Source organism: Maniola hyperantus, chromosome 10, assembly GCF_902806685.2.
Source record: "Maniola hyperantus chromosome 10, iAphHyp1.2, whole genome shotgun sequence".
Lineage (NCBI taxonomy): Eukaryota > Metazoa > Arthropoda > Insecta > Lepidoptera > Nymphalidae > Maniola > Maniola hyperantus.
This window is the reverse complement of record NC_048545.1, coordinates 10,399,782-10,420,832: the sequence shown is the minus strand read 5'-3', so window position 1 is coordinate 10,420,832 and position 21,051 is coordinate 10,399,782. Positions and strand designations below refer to the sequence as shown.

The 21,051-nt window shown below is 36.2% G+C and overlaps 2 protein-coding genes across 3 annotated transcripts in view; one reads left to right on the top strand and one right to left on the bottom strand.

Moving 5' to 3' along the window:
• Sol1 overlaps window positions 1–21,051 on the bottom strand; it is a 267,617-nt gene that overhangs the window by 181,117 nt on the left and 65,449 nt on the right. The window lies entirely within an intron of this gene.
• LOC117985930 (myosin regulatory light polypeptide 9-like) lies at window positions 332–20,893 on the top strand. Its single transcript, XM_034972729.2, has 6 exons — window positions 332–601; window positions 1,345–1,445; window positions 2,134–2,272; window positions 2,603–2,722; window positions 6,038–6,174; window positions 20,585–20,893. Exons 1-6 carry the CDS (start codon window positions 347–349, stop codon window positions 20,757–20,759), a joined length of 927 nt encoding a protein of 308 aa, XP_034828620.2. The 5' UTR covers window positions 332–346; the 3' UTR covers window positions 20,760–20,893.

Genomic DNA, 21,051 nt, shown 5'->3' with positions numbered 1-21,051 from the left:
AAAAAAAAAAAAAAAAAAAAAAAAAAAAAAAAAATTTAGAATTTAGTAGGTACAGTATATTTCTGCGCAAGGACACATCTCGGGATAAGTGTAGTCACAATAATAGTGGTAAGGTAGGTAATTTTTAAAATTTAACTTACATTATTTAAAATAATAATATATCTACACAAATTTAACAATAGATAGAATAAATAAAATATTTAGGCACATAAAAATTTAGTACTAAAAATTTATATTTACAAAAGTAGCTAATAATTTTTTAGATAGGTATACATAATAAAGGTGGTCATAATTTTTACGCACGCCGCAATCAGCCTGTACAATCCGCCTACATCATAAAGTGAAAATGCGGCGACCTAAAAATTTAAGAGCAGTTTCTGCCCAAAGATTAATTAGTGGACGCAAACACTTATCGCAAATCTACGTGAAGCCGAGCGTAATAAATGATTATCTCAACCGCTGGAATTGCAATGAAAATTTCAGCTGTACGAATTTGTTTGGACACTTGGGCAGTTTAGTTGAGAAACCTGCTGAAAGCTGTTCACACGTACCGGGGTACAAATTAAAGATGGAGGACGAACCTGTTAAAACTAAGTCTAAAGTGAGTTTTGATTTTTTAATACGTCATTATTAAATATCGGAATTGGAGGGATTTGTACCGCAATTTCTTATTTTTATGTATGAGTTATTATATTAGTATACTAGATGATACTGCGACTTCGTCTGTGTGGATTTAGGTTTTTTTTAAATACTGCGCGAACTCTTTAATTTTGTTGGATCAAAAGTCCTATGTCCTTCCCCAGAATGCAAGCTATCTATGTACCAAATTTCATTGAAATCGGTTAAACAGGGGGGCCGCGAAAAACTAGCAGACAGATAGACAGACGGACAAACAGACAGACAGACATACTTTCGCATTTATAATATTAGTATGGATAGTATGGATTTGCAGAATTTATGAGCATAACATTAAAAAGCGGTATTAAAAAGTTTGAAAACTATAGAACGTTTTAAAAAAAATATCGGGAGCTTTTTAGTTTAGTTACTGTAGTAACATAACAATATTTTTAAATAATAATTGGTAACAAAAGTCAAAAAGGATTTAAAGCTATTTAGTAGGTCCATAGTGTTGTGAAAAAAAAAATGGTCTAGCGTAATACTATTTAAGATAGAATCATGGTCTAATTTGGTAAAAATAGGGGTAAAAAAACTTTAAAATGTTCCTAATAAGAGTGACTGAAAAAGCTAGTGAAGTGCATTTTGTGGGATTTCTTTATTATATAGTGTAATAAAGTGAACTAAAGAACTATGCAAACGATATTCGCAGTTCCTTTTATCTTATAGAAAAGCAAAAGCGAGAATAGTAAAAGAAAGGAATCGGATCCAGCGCAAGACGAAATAAAGAAATTCAAGGAAAATCTCTTGCACTCTGCTCCTGCTGGGGAGTAAGTACTAATTTAAATAAATCAAATAAATTAACTAGTACTTTTGATGCGCTGTATTATCCCCGTATCTCAGTCCACTTAGAAAAGAAAGCGTTAATTTTTTCTTATTATATACGAGTACTTTATTAAATACATATAACTCATTTCAAGATATTTAAAAAATATTTTTTTCTTAATAATTTTAAATACATATCAAAAATTGCACTGGCAGTAAGTGAAACCGTGGCCGAGTGGTCAAGGCATCGGGCGCGAACCCAGAAGATGCAGGTTCGATTCCTGCCGGTTACGCAATTTTTGATATGAATTTAAAATTATTTCGTAATTTCAAGTGTAGGTACACTATCATAAAAATTATAAAAATATTTTTTTCTTTTTTACTCATTCAATACAAAAAAAAACATATTGTTGACGCTTGAATTACCATGCATCTAGATATTTTTGGAAAAACCCGTGGGAACTGTTTGTTTTTCTGCGATTAAAACATCATATATCCGTCTCTAGAAAACAAGCTATCTCTGTACCTGTCGTCAAGATCGAATCAGCAGTTGAGCCGTAAAAAGATAACAGATACAGAAAGACTGACTGATGGACATACACACTTTCGCAATTATTATACTAGCATGGATTAAAATTAAAACTGCGAGGATTCCAAAAGCGCCCAAGTCTGCGAACATAATTTAATTTCCAGATCAATTCTATCCGAAAGCAGCGATATTATGCTCGAAGAGCCGAGGTCTTATTCCCTATCCAAAGCTCGGGAATCTCTCTCCGTACCCGCCAATGTACTAGCCGAGCTCGACGAAAATAAAATATTCGAGTTGAAAGAGGTATGTTGACTTTTACGTTCACCAATACCGTATATTTTACACTTTTTGTTTATGCGAATTCTATTGCTTTTTTCCCGTGTAAATTGATCCACAAACATTGCCTCTTTATTGTAACTCCAAGTTCAAACTACTGTGTTATTCAAAGAGGAAAGTTTTGTATGTGTGCTTTTGAAATGTTTTAGTTAGGTTAGCTTACATTCAAGTTCTTCAGAGTTCAATTGGTGTATACCACTACCGCATTTTATGAGATAGTGGAATTTGAGAGTTAAATTTTCCGGTCAGATATTAATAAATTCTATACGTTGTAATTTATTTCCATATTTTCAACAGGCATTCCTTCTGTTCGACTTGGATGGTGACGGTTGTATCGATCATAACGATCTACGGGGAACGCTGGTTAGTCTTGGAGAAAATATTGATGAGCAAATGATCAAAACTATGCTTTCCGAGGTGAGTTAACTCTTGTATTTAAGGTACATGAATTATTTGTTTTAAACCAACAACTTTTTAATAAAGTTGCAGGCATCAAAATATAGTGAAAAAATATTGTCAAGTCTAGATTTATGTATTTTTGTGTCCTTTTAGAAGAAAAGACTTGTATAAATTTTTATACCAATAGGTACATATTTTGTTTTCTATATTTTTGCCTATCTAAAACAATAATAATTTCGCTTACATTGAGATTTATTTGGCCAAATAGTTTTAAACTAGAAATATTGCTCTTATTTCACGGCTCGTTTATAATAACTTCCAGTGAGGATAACAAGTAACAACCGATTGTTTACACCACTTCAACGGTTACAAGATTTATGTTCTCGTGAAAAAGTTTGTTAGTTTTGAATAAATAATCAGTAGTCTGTAAACTATGTTTTACGATTTTTTTAGAGACCAAAGTACTGATTTCCTGGTTTTTTATTGTTGTTGGTTTTATAAGTCCATGATTGTTGGTTATAAAATAAGTACTTTTATTAGGACAATTTATAGTCGTGGTATTATTACTGAGTTTGGTTTATTTTTATTAGTTTTAGAAAGTACTCGTAATTAATTATTACTACTTGTGACTTGGTCAATTTCTTTTGTTTATAATATTTCGCTAATAGTACTGAAGCGACTCTTTCATGCCATCTACTAGCGACACTTTGCAGTTATCGACACTGTACTGTACTGCGTTAACATACATATTATCACCAATTTCGTCACTGGCAGTAAGCGAGACCGTGGCCGAGTGGTCAAGGCATGGGACGCAAACCCAGAACAAGCAGGTTCGATTTCTGCCAGTTACGCAATATTTGATATGTATGTAAAATTATTTAGTAATTTTAATAATATTATCTTGAGTTAAAACACGTACGCTGCGTGCGGCACTTGGGCGACCCTGGGCTTGCCAACGGCCGCCGATTTTGCACCAAAGTAAATATTAGCTTAGTTTGAATTGTTATAAATAAACATATCGCGCCTAGACCCTGCCGGTGCCTTGCGTCTTTTCTTTACAGTCAAGTTGAAGAGCACGCTTTTCTCTCTCTCATTTCGAAGGTTGGCTGGAACTTATTGCTCTCAAGTAAAAGGATAAAATAATATTAAATACTTAATAATAATTACTATGTTCCCGCTATTTTCTGGATACATTTACCTAATAGAGAGAGAGCCAGCGCATGCCAGACCTTCCTTATTTTGTAAAAGCTGAAAGTTTCTCTGCGAATTGTCCCCAACACTGGGAGGATCGTTTGTTTGGATGTTTGTTTGAATCATGGTGGCTTTGGGAGATAACAGGTGATAAATGTGTAAAAAAAATTACATCAAAGTACAAAGTCTAATTTTTTTATATTTTCTTTGGAGTACTATTAGAAATCACGTTATGCATTGCCAGACACTAGTGTTGTGGAAACCCCCGCCAGACACCCTTAAAGTCAGTAACTTATTAAACTTGAAAGGTGTCTTTCAGGAGTTGCCACCATACTTAGTGTCTGGCAATGCAAGACGTGATTTCTGATCACAGAGAATTCAACTGCTAGAGTATGCATATGCATATATAAGGGACAGGGGAGAATGCTTTGTTGTTATTGGTGGACTTAAAAGTCACGTAATCAAAACAATGTGCGGAATGAGGGTACCGAACGGGCGTGGGCCGACTTTTATGCTAAGCAAGTGCCTAAGCTTGGCGAGCGGGGGTGTTCGCGTCTATTAGGCGTCTATAGGAAAATATAAAAAAATTATTTTATACTTTGGCGTAATATTTTTTACACTTTTATTACCTGTTATCTCCAAACAAACGTTCCTCCCAGTGTTTGGGACAATACGCAGAGAAACTTACAGCTTTTATAAAATAAGGAAGGTCGGGCACGCGCTGACTCTTAGGCCATAACTGTAATTGTCCGTTAACGGTATTTATTTTTAGTCTTACCATTACTTACTAAATTAATTTGTTAGTAGGTACAGGATTGTTGTTATTAAATCATAAAATGGACTTTGTAATGTAAATATTTTGAGAAATACGGGTTAAGGTTGTTATGGATCGTTATTGTTTATGCTTAATCTAGCCTATTAATTTTAAGTGTTTACAATAATTATTGGGTGATGAATAACAAACTGTGTATGTTTAATATTGTTAAACTCATATCTACTCGCTTTATGTAGGTATACCTAGTAAAACAGTAGCGAGTAGACATATATATTCGTTGATTGATTTCTATTGCAGCGAAGAATGTAATGAACTTATTTGTTCGTTCATTTCTATTGTCATGATGCGAATATTATTATAAAGCGAGCAAGAAGAAAATAATTTGGTTGTCGGTCATAAACAAACAGAAAGCCAAAAGTTTAATAAAATGGGAGTATTTGTATGGGTGTGTGGTAATATTAGCTCAATAAGGCTCAAATCACACTGGCGCAGAGTCGAAGCGACGCGACGCGTCATGTTTTCCAGCGCAACGCGCGCCTTCGCGCGGCGACGCGCGTCTGTGCGCGACGATGCTCGTTTCATTCATATTTCTGTACTAAATCGTCGTATATTTTCCGTTGTGGTCGGCGTCCAACGCGTCACTGCGCCCGAGTACTCGCGGCGACTCGCGAATCCACTCGACTCCAGCCGCGCAAATTTGTATTTAAATAAAAGAATAATAGAAATGAATATGCTGTAGGCGAAAAAACATGACGCTTCGCGTCGCTTCGACTCTGCGCCAGTGTGAGTTGACCCTTAAAGTAATTTGATTAGAAATCTTACAGATACTCTAGTTTATTTTTATTCTGTAGAAATACCTCCTATCTTTAAAAAAAAAATACTTACATAAAAGGAAAAGCTGACTGACTGACTGACTGATCTATTAATTAACGCACAGCTCAAACTAATGGACGGAACTGAAATTTGGCATGCAGATAGCAAAGATAATATAACAAAGAAATCCGCTGAGAAAGGATTTTTAGAATATTCAACCCCTGTAGGGATAAAATAGGGGTTTGAAATTTGTTTAGTCCACGCGGACGAAGTCGCGAGCATATGCTAGTACTTATATAAAGGAAAAGCTGACTGACTGACTGATCTATTAACGCATAGTTCAAACTAATGGACGGATCGGACTGAAATTTTGCACGCAGATAGCAATTACAAATAACATAGATATCCGCTAAAAAAAGATTTTTAGAACATTCAAACCCTGTAGGGATAAAATAGGGGTTTGAAATTTGTGTTATCCACGTGGAAAAAGTTGTGGGCATAAATAAATAGAATTTATATAAAAATAACTTATTTAACTAAAAAAAATATTGCAGGCTGCAGACCCGCTAGATTTCGACTCATTTGTAAACCTGCTAGGTTACAAGACTCTGGAACTTGACTCTGAGGAGACCCTAATTGCTGCCCTCTCCCGCTGGGACACAGACAACACAGGCTACATCTCTGAAGACAGGTAGAGTATATTCTTTTATTGTTTAACTAATTTAAGTAAAATAGTTTGTTCTTCACTAGGGATATTCATAGAAGAATCGGGGTGAACCTCAACGCAACGCGAAGCTGAAGTAGCATTAGACGAGCCACAAAATTAAAAAATAAATAGATGAATGTCTTAAATGGCTACTTCGCACTGGAAAGTGCAGCATTGGGGCATCTCCCACTAGCTAGATGAACGCTAGCGAGTGGCTGTAAGCACCTGGGCACAAGCGTAACAAGATCGTGTTCTATGGCGAATTGAAGCAAGATATTTATTTGCCGTCTGTTGGTAGAGACGATGATGATTTGTTCTTTGACTAAGTGCCTGCTAATACAGACCACTGATAAAGCAAAATTTTGTTTTACTAATCTGTACCATGGGCAACAACGTGGAGTTTTATAGAACAGTAGAAGAGTTGGTGGAGCCGAAGAAATACGTCATCAGTCAGATTTTTTTGCATTATGGGATGAGTAGTTGCTATTTATTACGCCACATTAAAAATGCTGTCCAATTGTTTAAGTTTTCTCTCCTATATTATAAAGTATCACCCTCCTTCGAAAATAAGTAGGAACATTTTTTGCAATTCAGCCAAGTTATTAAAGTCTGCGCCATAAAAAGTCGTAGTGTAAGATGTAGATAGGCGAGTATATCTCCGGCTAGCCAAAGTTTGGAAGCCTCAATACGCTAGAGATTGGATAACTTAGAAATTGGCGCACAGTTCCCGCTAACTTGCTTATTACTAATGCGCTGAGGTCGTATTAATAATTTTATTAATGGCTTAAGTATAACTTTGCTTTTTCTTCGCCATCTTCGGGAAATTGAGTTTCATAATGAATTGTGTGGATAATTAAGTCACGAGTTAGAATATGACTTGGTAACAAAAATCAGCTAACTCATTTATTTGAAACTAGATGATGCCCCCAACTTCGTCCGCGTGGATTTCGACTTTTGTGAATCCCGTGGGAATTCTTTAAGTTTCTGCAGGTATAATTTATTGTTTCTGGGATAAAAGTAGCCTATGTCCTTTCCCGGGACGCAAGCTATTCTTTACCAAATTTCATCGAAATCGGTTAAACGGATAGGTCGTGAAAGACTAGCAGACAGACAGACAGACACACTTTCGCATCTATAATATTAGTATGGATATTGTCATAAAATAGCTAACTTAAAATTTCCACTGTACAGCGCCGGGCTAATTATTTGCACAAAAACAAACAGTCCTCATGCCACCAGATAAGGCAAATAACCGCGGTAAAAGTCTCATAAGAACTTGTTTACTTTGGACACCGGCAAACGGAATAATCGTATTACTCTATTATTTATTTTATTTTTATTCAGATACAAGTTAGCCTTTCTTGACTGCAATCTCACCTTACCACCAGTAAGTGATGATGCAGTCTAAGATGGGAGCGGGCTAACTTGGAAGGGTTATGGCAGTTTTTATGAAACCCTTAGGTTTTTTCACGGCATCGTATCGGAACGCTAAATCGCTTGGCAGCACGGCTTTGCCGGTAGGGTGGTAACTAGCCACGGCCGGTGTCTCCCACCAGATCAGAAATAGTGAAATTCCAAGCCCCTGCCGGAAATCAAACCCTGGACCTCCCTCTTATAAGAGGCTTACCACTGCGCCAGGCAGGTCGTCAAAATATCTCTCGAGAAAAAAAGCAATTTCAGATGCGGCTATACTGATCTTGATTATGTCTCCATAACATGTGAGGGCATTGTATCAACTCAGATTGTGACCCACATATTAGGTCCGTCACTGTTACCAAGAAAACAGGGTCAATTCATCTGATCTATAATAACCAATGGAGTCTTGACAGACAAAATATTATGATGATGACGTCATCATAATATTTCGTGTGTCAAGTCTCCACAATAAGTCAGATTCTTTAGCTTCACATAAATTGTACAACACAAAACACAGGCAATTTATCAAATGTCTAGATACATTGTCATTTCCCTCATACGAGTATAGAGATAAGCTTGCCCCGTGGGACGCTGTCGTCGTGATCATTCCTCGGGGAGCAGTGTTTTGTCACAAATGAAGATGACAAATAGGATAACATATTCAGAGAAAACTTTTTCATTCTCATGTTATGAAATATGTTTTGGTGAAAGCCACTGGGAGAGGTTCACGACAAGGGTCGCCTTTTACGAAAGAAACTTTTGTACCAGATGATGATAAATAAATCCTTTTGACCGGATTTAAAAAAGTTTTCAAGGTTTTCGACATTTCTTTTCGACCTGGTTCCTCCTACACCTGTCTACCATCGTACCGTAAGGCATCGTCAAGGTCTGCATATATACGTAGCTGAAATTCCACGGATACAAACGAAGCGATTTGCTTCCTCATTTCTTGTCTCTCTCTCTATCACGGTCCGGGAATCACGTTCCCGTTCCACTTTTAATATGGGTACATTTAAGTCAAGAGTGAATGGGCGTCTTATAGACAAGCAGCTCCGTCTTAGGCCGCCTCATCACTTGCCAGTAGGTCTGATTGCAGCCAAGCGCTGGTCTATAAATAAAAAAAAATGCTATACCTTTATTATACTTTGATTTGCTTCTCGACATAGTTTCCAAGGAACTTGAAGCTGCAGTTCTGGAACATTGTAACGTGCTGGTCATATTTGTAAGAGGACTGGTCGGAGATAAGTCGAAAAGTCTTCGAGTGGAGACAGTAGGCTAAACAATGACATCTGTTAAGTGGTTGGCTTGGATTTGATGCGAAAGGCGGAGGATAGAAAGAGTTGGCGCTGCCTACAATAACCTAACAGTGGATGCATATATGGTAATGATTATAGTATACTAGCTTATGCTCGCGACTTCGTCCGCGTGTACCTACTACACAAATTTCAAACCCCTTATGGGTTGAATTTTCAAAAGTCCTTTCTTAGCGGATATCTACGTCATAATAGCTATCTGCATGCAAAATTTCAGCCTGATCCGTCCAGTAATTTGAGCTGAGCGTTCATAGATCAATCAGTCAGTCAGTCAGTCAGTCAGTCAGTCACCTTTTCCTTTTATATATTTAGATGACTTTCGAAATTATATCGTGTGATAATGATGCACCGTGGAAAGCCTTTATTAAGAACGAATTTATTTGGTACTTGGAAAGAAATAATTCTGAAAGGGGAAGCTACAAAATTATTTTTTGGTTTCCAACAACCGTATTAATTTATTATGAATTTTCGTTCAATTTATTCGATGCACTTTCAGAATAATTGTTCGGTAAACAAAAGTTTAAAAATGTTTTATTTATAAATTATTTCGATGGTTTCCCTTACCTGAAAACGATAAATATTTTCAGAAAATATTTAAAAAACCACCGTTATTAAATTTGCTTTCAGATGCAAACCGCATGATTTGAAATGCGGTACAAATATGTGCTTTGGTGAAAGACAGTCACGATGAGCATTCATATGCACAAGAAAGGCAAGTCTACTTAACCATACTGACCTAGTCATATTATTAATGCGAAAATGTGCCTGTCTATCTGTAACCTTTTCACGCCCCATCCGTTTTACCAATTTACATGAAATGTGAAAGTTTGCATCCCGGAAACGGTATTGATCTGCTTTATATCCCAGAAAATTACAGTTTCAACGCAATTTTTAAATACCTAAAATCATGCAAGTTTCGGGTGACGTCTAGTATTATATTTTTACGTCCAGCAAAGCAAAGCTTTCGTTTTAATATGAACTTCACGCGTAGCTTTTGACGACCTCCCTGGCGCAGTCATAAGCGCTGTGGTCTTGTTAGTGGGAGGTCTCGGGTTCGATTCCCGACAGGGGTTTGGAATTTAATAATTTCGAAATTTCTGGTCTGGACTGGTGGGAGGCTTCGGCCGTGGCTAGTTACCACCCTACCGGCAAAGCCGTACCGCCAAGCGATTTAGCGTTCCGGTACGATGCCGTGTAGAAACCAAAGGGGTATGGGTTTAATAAAAACTGCCATACCCCTTCAAGGTTAGCCCGCATCCATCTTAGATTGTATCATCACTTACCACCAGGTGAGATTGCAGTCAAGGGCTAACTTGTACCTGAATAAATAAAATAAAAGTTTTTTTTCCGGCGGTTGAGTAGCGACAGCCGTGCGTATTTGAACGAACGTTATGAATCCAGCGTGACTAAAATAGGAGTTAGGAGGTCCGCTTCGACAGTCTTTTGAAAAAAAAACCACAAGAAATGTCCAACGAATTTAATTTGGAAATTCACACACACGGAACTTTTACTTCACGCGAATACAGTAGTTTCAGTGTTAACTATTCAATATGGAAATGTGGACTACTTCGCCGCCTCGCGGATTGTTCGCTTTATATAAATTGAAATGCTGAAGCAGCGAATTAACACGTCATGTTAAAATTATTAATTTATAACATTTCCCCCCTTTAGACGAAGCTTTAATTTAAAATAAAGCGTAGTAAAAAAAGGAAAAGGAAAAGGAGAGAAATGGTAAAATATTCTACATAATTTAATTATTTGAAAGATTTCTTTGCACTGATGCACTAAGATTTCGAAGGTCTACAGATGCGTTATCTTCATCATCTGTTATCTGTGACATTTCAATAGAACTTTGGGCTTTGTTTTCTTTATGCGAAATCTTTTTGCGATTACATTGGAAAAAAAATTGAATGCAGAATTTGTTACAATTACGTTGTTTAAAACATCTGATAATCTTATAACATAAAAATAGAAAAATTAACGAAATAATTATATAAGTAAAAGCAGAATAATACGAGCTATATTTTATAAAATGAGATTCCTCTTGGATCCTGTTGATTTGCAACTCAAGATCGTTGAATTGGTTTATCGAATTTTTTAAGGAATCTAAATTAATATTACTTAGGTTAATAGGTGATAGAAGAGGAATCGTTTTGTTAACAATCTCTTGGTTGCAGCAGTTATCATTAGTTATATCAAAATTAATATTAAAGTTATTATTATCAATAGTTAAATTTGAAATGGTAGAAGGTATAAATTGAATCGTTTTAAAGTAACCAATGCAACCTTTGTTCAGTTTTAATATTCCAGTGCCAGATATAGAATAATCCTTAAAGTTATCATTACAATTGATAGTTAGTTTGCTTGTTTTTGACTGTACAAATATCCATTGATTATTTTTTAATTTATGCCATATGTCAATAAGACCATATAGGATTTTCGGTTCACATTCCCTTGGTAAAGATAGAGTCACTTCAGTTAAAAGTTTTGTCTCGCATGAAGGATTCGAATTTACAGAATAAATTGACTCTAATTTACAGATGGAATTTTCACTATTTAAAATAGTACAATCTCTTAAAGTATCTAATAATACGTAATTTAATCTATCGTCAGTTATAGCTAAATAGGGTTTAGTAGGTTTGATTAAGGCAAAACTTTTGGATTGTCCTTCGTAATGAGGAGTCGGGAGCGGGATTGTTTTATAGACGTTATACTTAACGGGAGAGACAAGAGGGATCTGTATTACAAATACTATCTTATTGTTATAGAAATAGGAGACTAACTTAGATATATCTATAATGGTATGTATATTTTCTATACTTAGTGCTACAGGAAAATCTAAACCTTTATTGATTGAGTTTCTGTGTTTAGACAGTTCATCATACAGTTTTACAGGACTTAGAACAGAAGGATGTAGAACATTAACTTTTGAAAACAAAATTGCGTTTATTACAGTATCGAGAAAATTTGAGATAGCTAGTAAAGAGCTTTCGATTATATTAACTAAGCTATTAAATCTAGTTAAATACATTAATTTTTCATTATCACTAGTAACATAAGACAATATATCGTTTAATTTATTAATCTGAGAGTTTAACTTTATCTCATTTTGATTTAACCTAGAAATAGTAGAATTAAAAGTATTAATAGACGACTTAACTATATGAATATTATCTTTCATTAAATGAAATATCTCAGATTCAGATCTCTGACAAGAGCTAATTGCAGCATCATATTTTCGGGCATCTTCAGCATCTAAAGTGCCAAAGAAAAACTTAAGGATTTCACCACCAAATTCTAAAGATCTTTTGAATCTAGCAGGATTTTCGCTTGAGATAATATGAGATAGAGATTGAGCCTTGAGATAATTGGATTCTAGAAGTACTTCAATTGGACTAAAAACATTTTTGCAGCTAGAGTACTCTTCTGGTTGCAACTTAGCACAAACTAGAGAGGTTTTAACAATCAACCGGTCAACTTTGTCAAGCTGTGGTTCCAATGAGACGGTGTTGAGATGCGTGATTACTCTCCAATAATCATTGTAGAAATAAATTTTTGTAATGGGGTCGAAATATATTCCAGGGCTATGCGTTATGGGTGTAATCATTGGCTCAGACGAGACGTAGGAGAAAAATCTGAAAAGAATGATAAGCTTAAGTTACAGCGAGCTTAATTAAATTAGTATGATACTTAACATGTTTTCTATTTATTAATAAAGTAACATTATGTTTTCCATTTATTTTAACGATTTTGTAAGGGCCTTTCCATATTGGAGATAAGGCTTTACGAAGTCTGTGATGGTATTTTAAATATACCATGTCACCAACTTATATTCTATGTTAGGATTAGAACTTGAATCATAGATTTGTTTTGAAGATTCTTTACTTGATCTAATATACTCTAAAGCTTTTTCGCGGCTTACTTTCATTCTATACTGAAGCGCACGGACATACTCGTGGTATGTAACATTATTATCTGTGTCGTAGAGAGAATTAGGAAGGGTTGGTTTCTGTCCAAACAGAAGTTCAAACGGAGTAAATTGAGTAGTAGTATGAGGAGTTGTATTATACGCGAGAACAGCTGTTGCTAGGTAGCAATGCCAATCATTTTGATTTTCGTTTACAAAGGATTTTAGGTATTCTTTAAGAGTAGCGTGGCTGCGTTCCAGCGCACCGTTAGTTTGGGGATGGTAAGGGCTAGAAAGTAAGGGTTTGATTTTGAAAATATCGGTAACTTGTTTAAACAGTTCTGATGTAAAAGTCATGGCTTGATCAGTAAGGATCATTTTAGGAATAGCGAATAAGGACATAAAGTGGACCAGATTACGGGCTACTTCTTCACTTGTTGAAGAAATCATAGGATAGACACATAGGAATTTGGTAAGATCATCTTGCAGAGTCAGTATGAACTTGAACTTTTGGAAACCTGCTTCAGGTAAGACACCAACTATGTCCAGAGCTAATCGTTCAAAAGGCTTTGTGCTCGTGGATGTAATAACCATAGGAGCTTTATTGCAAGCTCGTAAAGGTTTGTTAACTTGGCATAGTTTGCAAGACTTCACATAGCGTTCTATGTCAGTTCTCATTCCTTTCCAGTAGTATGAGGCTTTAATTCGACTATACATCCTATTCACACCAGGATGTCCTGCTATGGGAGTGTCGTGATTCTCTTTGAGAATTGTAGGAACTTCAGCTGGAGTTGGAAATATTATTTGATTTTTATAAATATGTATTTTGATATCAGTGTTATGAAATACGTAGGAAATCATATTATAAATTTTGGTATAGGATAATTTAGTAAAAGGTTCAGAGAAATCGGAGATAGCTATTTCATCAATGCTAGGGTGATGTGATATAAGTTCATCACGAAGCATCATCAAAGTGTCGTAAATGGAGCGAAAAGTTGTCTCATCGTAATGATGAACCTTGGTAAAAAGAAAATAATATGTTTTATTATTTTTTGTAACTGACCTTACCGAACATTGTTCACGTTCGGCTTCTAACAATGAAGCGGTGTCGGTTATCTGAGATAATAATTCCTCACAATGTGGCATTGAGTTGTCGAAATCTAGAGAAACGGGGCATGCAATAATTTTGCATTTGGAAAGATGTAAAGCTTGTGAGTGTTCTTCAATTTTTGTGTTAGAATCTGGTAAAGAGTTTGTAAGTTGTTTCTTAAAATATGCCTCGTAGGAAAGCTTAGTAAGATTATCTGTATTTATAGCATGAATTGGGATGCGAGACAGAGCGTCTGCATTTGAATTTAATTTTCCAGGTTTGTAAATAATCTCGTAATCGTATTCCTCAAGTTTGAGGCGCCAACGGACGAGTTTGGAACCAGGATCTTTGACGTTGAAGAGCCATACTAAGGGCCGATGATCTGTTACGATTTTGAATTTAGTGCCGTAGAGATATGGTCGGAAAGTTTTAACGGCGAATAAAATAGAAACTAACTCCTTTTCTGTGGTCGAGTAATTTCCTTCTTGTTTGTTTAAGGTTCTAGAAGCATAGGCTATTGGTTTGTCCTTGCCGATAGGGCCTTGAGATAGCACTGCGCCAACGGCGTAGTTGCTGGCGTCTGTGGTAACGATAAATGGTTGAGAAAAATCAGGGTATTGGAGAAGAGGAGCTGAGGTTAACTTTTCCTTCAGGAGGTTAAAAGCTTGGTCCTGTTCTATAGACCAATGAAAAGTGACATCCTTCTTGAGTAAAGATGTTAGAGGTTTTGTGATCTTGGAGAAATTGTCAATAAATCGGCGGTAATAACCAACGAGACCGAGGAATGATTTTACTTCTTTAGGATTTTTAGGAATTGGGAAATCACAGACTGATTTAATTTTTTCTGGGTTTGGAGAGACACCTTTATCCGTTATAATGTGACCTAGATAGGTGACTTCCTTTCTAAGGAATTCACATTTATCCGGTTGTAATTTGAGATTATAATCTCTGAAACGGTTGAATACCATTTTCAGTTTTTCACAATGGGATTTGAGATCTGCACTATAGATGATACAGTCATCTAAATAGACATAGCAATGTAAACCTTGAAGACCTGATAACACTGTGTTCATAAGACGTTGAAAAGTACTGGGAGCGTTCTTAAGTCCAAACGGCATCCTAGTGAATTCGTAGTGGCCTGTTGAACCATTTGTGTTGACTACAGTAAAACCAGTTTTAGGTGCATCTGAAGGATTCAGCGGAATTTGATGGAAACCGGAGACTAAGTCCAGTGTGCTAAAATATTTGGAATGACCTAGTTGATCTAGGATATCTGTGATCAAGGGAATAGGATATACTTCGGATACAGTGACGTCATTGAGGCGGCGGTAGTCGATAACTATTCGCCATTTCTTTTTCCCGGATGCGTCCATTTTTTTGGGAACCACCCAAACGGGAGCATTCCATGGAGAGATAGACGGTTTAATAATTTTCTGTTGTAGCATTTTCTGGATTTGGGAATCGACTTCGTTTTTATGACATTCGGGAAAACGGTAAGATTTTACATTAATAGGAGAGCTATTACCCGTGTCAATAGAGTGTTGAATAGCGTTAGTATGAGTTAGAGTGTCTCCTTCGAGATAAAATATATCAGAGTATTCAGAACAGCACTCTAAGAGAACTTTTCTCTCCTCATCGTTAAGATGTGAGTGTCTTATAAGACTTAGAACACGATCGAGTCGATTTGATGAAGAATTAGAAACGTGGTTGACAATTTCGGGGGATTGAGACACTTGGCGTAGTTCAGAGAAGTCTATAGGAGTTAAATGAACCTTGAAGTCTTGGATTTCTATTTGAGATTCAGTGGTATTTAAAACAGAGACATTGACTTTATAATTAGGCTTCAAACTTACTATACAGTTTGCTATATATACACCTTCGGATATAGAGTGATCTAATATGAGTGCGTCTTTTAAATGACGTAACTCGAACTTGTCATTTGAGACAGTGCATTCAACAATAGCTTCGGAGCGAGCCGGTATTATATATCTAGGGCTCGAATAATGAATTGGTAAAGTGTAATTTGAGATAGTAAGGGATTTAGTATTATAATCGATATTAGTATGGAAAAAATGTAGAAAATCGGTACCTAAGATACCGTCTGATTCCAGATTCAGAGCGTCAGTTATGACGTGGAATTTAAAAGAAATGGTGTGGTCGTTTATAATAAGGTTAAGCACAACTGTTCCTAAAGTTTCGCTATAGGAATCAATATCGTTTATGCCTTTGAGTTTTATAATTTCTTGAGACAATTGGGGCCCTGCTGGTAAACACGAGCGCTTAATAATGCTGACACTTGCGCCTGTGTCAACTAAGAAACAGAGAGGTTTTTTATTACATTCTATTTGTAAAAATGCATGAGGTAAGGACACCAACTTTTTCAGGGTGCTTGTTTCGAAGATCGGGACGTCTTTAAGAGGCAATGAGCTTTTGCTTGCGTTGCTTTGGGGGTCATTTTGAATGACTTTAGATTTTGTAAGACTCAGTTGATCCTTTGAAGGAAACTGAGATTTAAAGGATTTTGTAGTATAAGAGCTAGTATAAGAATTAGAATGAGATATAGTATTATTTGAGCAATCTTCTTTGGAATGCTTTGTATTCGATTTTGTAGGAATCAGTGAGGATTTAGGATATGATTCAGCGATATTTTGGCAGTCTTTTGGTGATTGCCGGGATATAAAAGATTTGGTATAAGATTCAGTGTGACTCGGACAGTCATGTAGCGATTGCCGAGATGTAAACGATTTGGGGGAATTAGTATAAAAGGATTTAGTAGTTCGAGTGCCATTTTGGATTGTTGATTTCGGCAGGCACGCATCCGAAATCAGTTTAAGTTTTTTGATTCAGGGACGTAACTATTCGTCACTTCATTTAAGGATTCAGAGTATTCATACATGTTAACATTAGCACTGTTACTATGAGAGGGACCCGACGGAGGGTGAGAGTTCATCCGACGCTGATTATTATTATATTGGCGCTTACGACATTCTGAGATAAGATGTCCTTTGTGTTTACAATAGGCACAGGTTTTGACGAAATTTGAGTCCTTTGATGAACTTTGACTTGTTTCTGCAGAATATTGAGGGTTAGCGGGAGGAATATGGAAAGATGATCTCTGTGTGAAATCGTGCTTTTTCTTAAAGCACTCTGAGAAACTATGATTGGTCTTCTTACATAAGGAACAAAATTTAGTTGGATGTTTTGGTTGAGTAATTTTTACAAGTTTGAAAATTTTTTCTTCTTCGACTGCTAGAGAAATTGCTTCATTAAGTGTCGAAGGGTTTCTGCAGCGGACAATATTAGAAATATTAGGGTTAAGACCTAATTGGAATAAGCTTAAGGCGAGTTCTTCCATAGCTGTGATTTTGCCTAGAAGGAGATTACGATCAGTGCATGAATTTTGAATATCAGCTTGAAGTCGAGTTAGGCATGCTTCGAGTCTGATAGAATATTGTGTCACACTTTCGGACTGGCCCTGTTTACAGTTTTGGAGATCAAGTAGCAGATGGGACGAGTGTTTTTTCTCGCCAAACGTGCTTTTTAAATATGATTTTAATTCATCCCAATTATTGAAATTTTTAAGGCTGCAGGCTAATTGAGCTTTGCCCTCAAGTTGGGAGATTATATATTTACATAAGATATTTTGCTGGTCGGGAGCAGCTAAACTAATTGCGTTATCGCAGTTAGTTAGGAACGCGGCAAGAGTTTCCCGATTCCCATCATAAGACCTTACGAATTTAGTGAGTATAGAGAGAGTCACTTTTGCGTCCGAACTTTCTGACTTTAAACTCATTTTTGATTACTGAAACTGAGATATGGAGAGAAAAAAAAAAGGATTTAAATTTAAAATACAGTACGAAAATATACAATTTAGACAATTTACGCTTTTTATACAAAATTAATATAAACTACTTACAGGATAACGGCAAACATCACGATTTATTTTTCACAAAAAGGTTTTCACTTTGATGTCACTGCACTGAAAGTTAAATTAGGTCGATGCGTTTGCGACACGTGAAGGCTTTGAACTGTACGGAATGCGTCTCGTATTTCACGCGGCGACGATATCGAGTAGGTTTCTGAAGATATTGAAGAAATTGTATTTCGTAATTTTGAAGGCTTAAAATTTATTTCACTGATGTTTTTAAGTGAGTCCAGGATATTCGCGTTCTTCGTGTGAGATGCGGGCTCAGTCTGGCAGGCTGAGACTTATCGTCGATCTTGAGTAGAACCGGTGCTTAGTGGTTGTGATGCGGGCTCAACCCTGGGGGCGAGGCTTATCGTCGATCACGACTGCGATGACCTCAGGATTCTTTGGATGCTAAGGGTCCTCTTGCGTGAACCTTCTCAGCATCCCACTTCTGACACCAATTGTTAGGAGGTCCGCTTCGACAGTCTTTTGAAAAAAAAACCACAAGAAATGTCCAACGAATTTAATTTGGAAATTCACACACACGGAACTTTTACTTCACGCGAATACAGTAGTTTCAGTGTTAACTATTCAATATGGAAATGTGGACTACTTCGCCGCCTCGCGGATTGTTCGCTTTATATAAATTGAAATGCTGAAGCAGCGAATTAACACGTCATGTTAAAATTATTAATTTATAACAGAACGTTATGAATCCAGCGTGACTAAAATAGCCCTTAGTGAAGTGAGAAACCATTATTTCCCTTACTAAATCGTAGTGGCAAAGTAACGAACTATTTATTACTATTGTATTTCTTAGGTTAAGTAAGTACTCAAGTCCATTTGTCTGCTAAGGGATTTTTCGTGTTTGAGTCATTCGAGCACTTCAGGGAGTCTATAAAACTGTCAGTAATTTTTGTGTATATTGAAATAGAGTGATTATTTATTATATAAAACACCTGAGAGATATTGGGGATTTTTTGGATTTTGTGGTAAGACAGAGAGCGGAGAAGTAGTTTCTTCATTTATCTTTTCGTCCGGTACAACTGCTGTGAGTCAAAAATTAACGAGTTGGAACCAGTTGGAACCGGCCCAGTTATTCTGGAGTTGATTTAGTGAAAACTTGTAACAATTATTGTGGAGAGAGTATCGTTCAACAGAGAATACATATTTGTTTATAATAAGTGTTGCTATTAACTACTGGCCAGAAGTTTTTTTTAGCTTGTATACGGTACCTGACGTCGGCGTTGCGTCGCATTGCATTTATTCTGATATGCATTTAATCAGTTATTTATTATATTATACTAGCTGCCCCGGCGAACTTGGTACCGCCTAACAGTCGATTCTATTTCGGGCTATTTTTTTAATTTTTCTCTCCGTAAGAACCATCCTCGTACTTCAAGGAATATTATAAAAAAAGAATTAGCGAAATCGGTGCAGCTGTTCTCGAGATTTGCGATCAGCAACAGATTCAGCGATTCATTTTTATATATAGGCAATTTTTTTAATTTTTCTCTCCGTAAGAACCATCCTCGTACTTCAAGGAATATTATAAAAAAAGAATTGGCGAAATCGGTTCAGCAGTTCTCGAGATTAGCGATCAGCAACACATTTCGCGATTCATTTTTATATATAGAAATTTTATCATTTCTAGAAATTACCAATTAAATGTGTTGTATACCTAGAATTCTAAACAGTCGCCTATCTTTTACCTAGAAGATAGGTACTATTAAAGTCAAAGTCAAAGTCAAATGATTTATTCAAAATAGGTAATAAATTACTCTTATTGATGGTCTGGTATGGTGTTAGATTTGTAAGATATAGTGGTGATAATTATAACGCAAACTTAAGTTTAGTATCCTACGCTTTTACGATTTGTATTAAAGTAATAATATTCAGCCGCCATGTCTTGCGGCCATCTTAAAGCTATTCAAACTTTACCATTAAACGATATCCTTTCAACTATTTTGTGATACAAAACTTTTGTGCCGTTGCCAAGTCAACGACTAAAATATAAATAAGTAGGTACATAAGTCATTTAATTGAAACCTCAGGCTGCCGTTGACCTGTTGTCGTGATAATGAATGAATGAATGGGGTACCATTAACAAAATCAAGCCGCTATAGGCTTAAGGTAAGGGTTTCTTGGTGGATAGTCAGAATACAATTTTGAAAAGAAGTACGATTCTTTCGTCGGCTTAAAAATAAACGAATAAAATAAAAAATAAAAATACTTAACCAATTTCACAAGTATTTAGTGCGCAACCCCTTGTACATTTTAGGGGTGTTACGGATATTTGCATCCGCATTCGCATCAATTAATGTGGAGATTTTACGGATGCGGGTTCATATTTGGAACAAGTAACGGCCTGCAAAGAAATTGGGCGGAGCCAGAGTGGAGCACGCTTCGCACGTGTTTGCTAGTATAGATATCTTCGTTCGCTAACTGATCAATTAAAAAATTGTAAAATGGTACCCAACAGGGTTTTACGGTTTTTATCTGCGGATGTGAACTTCTAATAATCCGCATCCGCATCTGCGAATGTCAAAATATTGGCATCCGCAACAACTCAGGTACAAATATTTTAGATCAAAAATTTCGGATTTAGATCGGGTACAGTGTATAAAGAGCTTAACGTACCTACTACGTACCTACACAGGCTAGGAGAGAAAAAAGGAATATTAGTCATGTTTAACATCGATAATTTTATTTAAAAACACTCATCTCACTCACTCATAAATAATATAACTTCTTCACAGAATCCGTCACGACCTAATGACGTGGGGTGATCGGTTCACAGAAAAGGAAGCCAACTACGCCCTAGACGAAGCTCCAGTGATAAACAAGAACGGATACAATTTCATAGACTACAAACAGTTTTGCGCCACTCTCTCAGGTCTGAGGAAACCTAATAAGAAAGCCCTTGAAGTCTGAAATATTTTTTGATTGCGCATTGGTAATATTCTAATTGTATGTATTTTTTTTGCTGTTGTTGTTAATTAATTATCGCAGTTTATGAACAATTTGATGATGTTGTTACAAAATATTAAATGTATATTTTTATTTTATTGTTTTTAATTTTCGTGTAGTTACATGATTATAAGTAAAGATTGTTACGGCTATACTCACGTGTTTAGTCGACGTAAGCCCGACTAGTTTTGAACTCATACGGATTCGGCGGAGGACCATGTTTGGTAGCGTGCTCTTGGACAGGCCTAAGTCCAGC

Bases quoted from the DNA above. Each gene is read 5' to 3' on its own strand.
- LOC117985930 (XM_034972729.2), top strand. From the start codon at position 347: ATGCGGCGACCTAAAAATTTAAGAGCAGTTTCTGCCCAAAGATTAATT. The intron at 602-1,344 runs GTGAGTTTTGAT...TTTATCTTATAG, and splicing joins CTGTTAAAACTAAGTCTAAA to AAAAGCAAAAGCGAGAATAG. The intron at 6,175-20,584 runs GTAGAGTATATT...ACTTCTTCACAG, and splicing joins GGCTACATCTCTGAAGACAG to AATCCGTCACGACCTAATGA.